Source organism: Populus euphratica, unplaced genomic scaffold (assembly GCF_000495115.2).
Source record: "Populus euphratica unplaced genomic scaffold, PopEup_1.0 scaffold245.1, whole genome shotgun sequence".
NCBI lineage: Eukaryota > Viridiplantae > Streptophyta > Magnoliopsida > Malpighiales > Salicaceae > Populus > Populus euphratica.
The window spans coordinates 246688-252197 of record NW_011500127.1 but is presented as its reverse complement, the minus strand read 5'-3'; the positions used below and the strand labels follow the sequence as shown (position 1 = coordinate 252197).

The 5510-nt window shown below is 29.9% G+C and overlaps 1 protein-coding gene across 2 annotated transcripts in view; it reads right to left on the bottom strand.

The window, feature by feature from the left end:
- Window positions 1-1076, bottom strand: part of LOC105110302 (adenine/guanine permease AZG1-like) — a 2445-nt gene extending 1369 nt beyond the window's left edge. Inside the window, exons 1-2 of one of the 2 annotated variants that reach the window (XM_011005294.1) lie at window positions 568-1076; window positions 17-515 (exon numbers count right to left, since the gene is read on the bottom strand). In XM_011005294.1, coding sequence (XP_011003596.1) covers window positions 17-515; window positions 568-687 — 619 coding nt within the window. In that variant the 5' untranslated portion in view covers window positions 688-1076. Of the gene's footprint in view, window positions 1-16; window positions 538-567 lie in introns of both variants that reach the window. The other variant, XM_011005292.1, reaches the window with a different exon arrangement.
- Between the last annotated feature and the right edge of the window lie 4434 nt (window positions 1077-5510).

Genomic DNA, 5510 nt, shown 5'->3' with positions numbered 1-5510 from the left:
GCTGAGCTACTGATCCGGACCGGTTGTGGCACGAGTTTAGCCAGCTTAGCACGTAACCCAATAGAAGAAATAAAGAGAAAAACTAACCCTTCAATGAAAATAGCTGTCAGGGCACTTTTGTATGGTACGTTGCCTGACCCATGAAACCCCACGACTGTATAGGCAAAGTAAGCATTGGTGCCCATACCAGGTGCCAAAGCTAAAGGAAGATTAGCTAGCAGACCCATAATTAGACATCCTATTAAAGAAGAAGCTACGGTGGCTACAATAAGATCTTTACGTGTCTTTTGCAGGCAGTCTGCATAGCCACGGTTAACAGGATCGAATTTACAAGATTCGTCAGGCTTGATGATTTGGTGAGTTGGAGCGGTGCAGTTTGCAAGAGGGATTGTGGGGTTTGAACACACCGCTATGCAATCTAATACACTGCATGTGCCACCAGAGTCAGCAAGGATGCTGGCGTTGACCGCTAGGATGTAGGCCATGGTAAGGAACGTGGCTGTCCCGGCTCGAACCTCCGTTGTGAAGGTGGTTTTCCTCTCGGTGAGTTTGAAACGTTTCTCGAACCTCCGTTGTGAAGGGGGTTTTCCTCTCGGTGAGTTTGAAACGTTTTCCAACTTGGCTTTTCTCCATGAAAGCATTCAGTTGAGTCAGGAGAGAGGAGGGTGGCGGTGGTGGAGTCGCCATTGCAGAACCTGAAGAGCTTTGTGTGACTTAATTTAGCTTATATCAAAGAGGGCATAAAAAAAGAGAGCAACAAATGTGGGAGCTGCGTGATTTGGAGAACTAGTAAGTATAGGAATGTGGTGGCATGAGGCCCGTTTTAATACTCTGATTAATTTCTTTTAATAATTAAAATAGAAACAACAATCTGAGATGCCAAATTGATTGGGGTCTGATGATACCTACATTATCTCTATTACTATTGGGATTAATAAGGTTTATTCTATGGGATTAGTTAGTGGGGTCTGTTAATTACTTAAATATTCAAAGCTAAAGCATGGTTGTCTGCCATTATTTCTTTTGCAATTTCTTTATATGATAAACTCTCTCTTTTTTTAAAAATAAAAAATCAGGAGCTTGACAATTTGGAGGAACTATTGATGAAAAAGAGGGTCGAAGTGACATGGAATTTTGTCTTTTTACTGTTTTTTTCCTTCGTCGACATGATAAAAATTGTCTATGTACTGTTTAGTTTCATGTAAGCATAATTCCTTCCTCCTTTCCATTTTGATTTGATGAATCTTTCAAAGCAATTATATACACAGCTTTAAAACTCAACTTGGGTCAAGGTTGAAGGAGTATCAATTCTACGAAAATGTTTATTTAAAAAAAAAAATTAAAAAAATTTAACCTAAAATAATCAAGTTTCGACGGATCAAACTTAAGTTAATTTTTATTTTTTATATAATTATTTTTTTATAATTCAAATCAATCTAGTTTCTAGATTAACCCGTTATGCTGTCCATCCAAATTTTAAAATAATAATTCTTAGAAAGAATCACTTTTTTTATTTTATCTCTAGTAAAAAAATAAAAAATAGAAGAAAGGTATGGTTCTCTTTCTAATTTGTATCGTAAATAAAAAAAAAATGCTTTTTGGGAAATTAGGAGCGAGCAAAGGGAAGCACTCCATATATCAGGCAACAGTTTAAATAATGGAAAATCTCAAATTAGTATCCCAATTATCCAACAATTCTTAACATACTTTTTTCCAAAAGTTTTTTTTTAATCATGTAGGTTTCCGTCAAAATATTTATTAATGGATATCATAGAAATCGTTTAATATCAAACATTTTATTACATGAAAGGTTGGGTTGCTTTGCAGCTTGGAGACATAAATTTTATTTAACTCACTTAAATACTAAGTGTGTATCGGCTGTGCCACCGCGTGATAAGTGGTCTGTCGACAAATTCTATGAGGTATGATTAATAATGAAGGATTTGGTTGGTAATATATTGGGAAATTAATATAAAATTTTCAATAACGAATGCTAACAAAAGGTCTTGATTGAGGGATTTTTAATTCTTTTTGAGAACACAATTGAGAAAAAAGTTGTTCTTTGGGGGATACGTGAAGAATTAGTGGATAAGATATTGGGAAATTAATTTAGAAATTTTCCAATTTAATTTTTATACTTTTAAGAGTAATATATCTGAAGTTTTTACTGACTGCATGTACAATGCAAAACCGTACACATTTATGTATAAATTCAATTATTATTTTAGTTACGTGTTATATATGTCTTTGATTCAGTTTATTTCTTGGTCTTTTTATAGATTACATTGACTCGTTTATCATTGATTTATATTAATATAATCTCAACCTATATAATCTTGGAGTCACGGTTCCTTGAGATAAATCGCAGGAGTACTCTTAGTTATCACAAAAGGTTATGTAAACCAATCTTATAAATTGTTTTTAAAAAAAAAAACTATTTTAAATATTAAAAAATAAATTTAAAAAATTATTAATTTAAAAAATTAGAAAAAAACCAATAAAATATAATAAATAAATTAGGTTCAAGATAACCAGGTTATTTCAAGACCAATAAAACATTTCACAGAAAACAAGTTTTTTTACAAAAAACCAGAATCTAATCTTTAATTTAATAAATGTTGAAGAATAAAATGAGAAAAAATTAGCTTAGATAAAAAAATAAAAACCACTCAAACCCGAGTAAACCTCTTATACTTGGTCAAATCTTTAAAATTCATAACCTGTAAAATTTTAGAGTTAAATTTAATTAAAAAGTTGTATTATTAACCAATTTAAAAATAACAATTTTAAAAACTTGCCTAAAGCAAGAAAAAAAAGAGAGAACATATATAAAAGATAAAAAAAAATTATAAGGAGACAAAATTGAAAAAAATATTTTAATTTTATAAATTATTCAAGATAAAAAATTGCATAAAAAAATAGAAACAAAATTTGAAGAATTAACAAATTAAAATGATGTTCTAGAAATTTTAAGAGACAAAAATCTAGAAGAAGATAGAAAAAAAAAAGAAAAAATAGTTATTGGAGCCAAACCTGCATGGATCTTGAAGTCGGCATGAATCTTGAAGCACATATCATCCCATCGCGTAGGGGGTATTGTGAGGATTCTAACATCGTGAATGAAGGTAGTTTTTGGTGGCCAAGCAGCCCCACGCACCATCAAAAAAGTAAAATCGCTTATTTATTTGTATGTGCAATAAATTTTTTAAATATTTAATATTTATTAAAATTTAAAAATATTATAAACTAACATGAATATATTACAAAAGAATCATGATATAAAGATCAAAAAGCTCATGTAAGAGAGTTTATTTGATCTTATCTTGAAGAATTTACAATATTTTAAAGTAAAACGCTCTTGAAAGATAATTTATTTTTTTATTTTAGAATTAAATCAATGGTTTTATTATGTAACAAAAAATAAAATGATTAATATTGTCATAACTCAATTTTTAACTATTTTTTTATATTTTTTTAAAAAAGTCAACATTATGTCTTTTTAGTCAATTCAGTTTTTTTTTTTTGTTTTCATCATTTTTATTAATTTTTATGTGTTTAGAAGTAATAATGATAAAACAATTAGGACACAAATCTACAATTAGGATAATTAATAATAATCATAAAGAGAAATTTAAAAGAAAATATATAATAAAGATAATATTTTATAAGAAAGGATGCTATAAAGATGGTTTTGTTATTCTCTTAAATATAACTAATTTTTTATCTAAATTTTTAAAGTTAACACCTATTTTTAGAATTTTTAGTTTTTTTACTAATTATTTAGTGGCAATTTAATTTTCTTTAATTTCAAGTCTTAGCCAACGTCATGATAGGACAAATATAACCCCATAAATTTGAATCAATAATTGTTTTATGGTAAAAATACTACATTGCTCCCTTCAGAGGTTTTAAGATTCGGGATAATTTTATAACTACACAATACCTTTCTAAGTTTTAGTGAACAATAATTTATCTTCCCCTTCATGTTTTTATTAATACGGACCAACTTCAGCAGCAATTCTGTGTCACACGACGCATTCGAAGACTGCCCATAAGAGGCTGTCAAAAATGCCCTAGGGTTTTCTACCAACCCATCCAAAGGGCTTAAAGGTAATGTAAATTTCTGTCCTGAGAACAAATACCGTATATAGACCAACATTGATACATACAGAATAAAGCAGCAACAATTCTTGCTTCCACATAAAGTGACTGATGTCTAATTAAAAAATATATCTACCAGCTTTTGTGTCTTAGCTTGGCCGGTGGAGACCCACGATTATTTTCTTTTTAAAACAAAAGGGAGTGCATGGATTAGAGGCGGGAAGGGTCTTCAAGTTAGAAGTTACAGTGTATTATTGAGATAATACTATGGTACTAATTTTGATCCATTGTTAATTTACAAGTAAATTGCTCGAACCCTAACATGTCATATCCAAGTAGTGGAATTGGTGGTCCTTAACTTTATAAGTTGTAGGACCATTTTAATGGGTTATAAAAACATGCAACGGTTGATAAGTTTTTTAAATAAAATAGATTAAGAATTCATTCGGTCAAACTAGAATAACTCCGTAAAAAATAATAATAGTTTTTAAAAATAAAATTATTTTATTTTTTTATTAATATCCGAAACAAAGTTGTTTTCAATGAAAATTTAAAAAAAAACTATAACTAATATAATATTTGTTAAACCGAGATTGATTTATCCAACTTATAACTCGAGTATTGAAATAAGACATGAATCAAGTTAAATCTTATAACTATGATAGGATTATCTAAATATAATAATTGTGCATATCTTAACATGGAGAAAAAGTTGCACAAACATGGCATTAGTGACTACACATGCTAGTTTCTTTAATCCAACCCATTAGGAATCATTTACATGCATGCAAGTTCTTTCAATTTAAATTAAACTCCATAAGTTAAGGCTAATGTTATGGATATGTGCCACTCCCACTCTCGTTTAGTAGATATGCAGTCAAGGATTCTATTCTATTTTATTTTCTTCAGAGAAAATCAAAGTTGTAATCAACAGCTTGAACCTTCCCGTTTGGTAATGGGCTTCACGCTGGTATCCTCACCGAAAAGTTCAAAATTAAAGTCAATAAAAAATATATTTCATTTTCGGGTCGGCAGAAAGCAATTTGACTTGGTGAATAAATCCAACATAGTAGGTTTAATCTGACTAATTAATTATTTAAAGTATTACTCCAAATTAATCTATATTCTTATCTTTGTTTGGTTTGCTAACTATTGATCATTTATCCCTTTTGTGGCAGACATGGAGTTGATTTTTTTTCAATGAGACAAAACACACTTGCATGCAGCAGCATAAATTCACCCGAGCCATTATATATGCCGCCATGCGTTTGAAAATTGAGATAACAATTATTCGTAACTTTGTCATTTCTCTCTTAGGATTATTATTGCTAGTTCCTTTGTCACATGCAGTGATAATTCTATTTCGTGACATTTCATAGATTCCATGCATTCCAATTCTACCAATTACA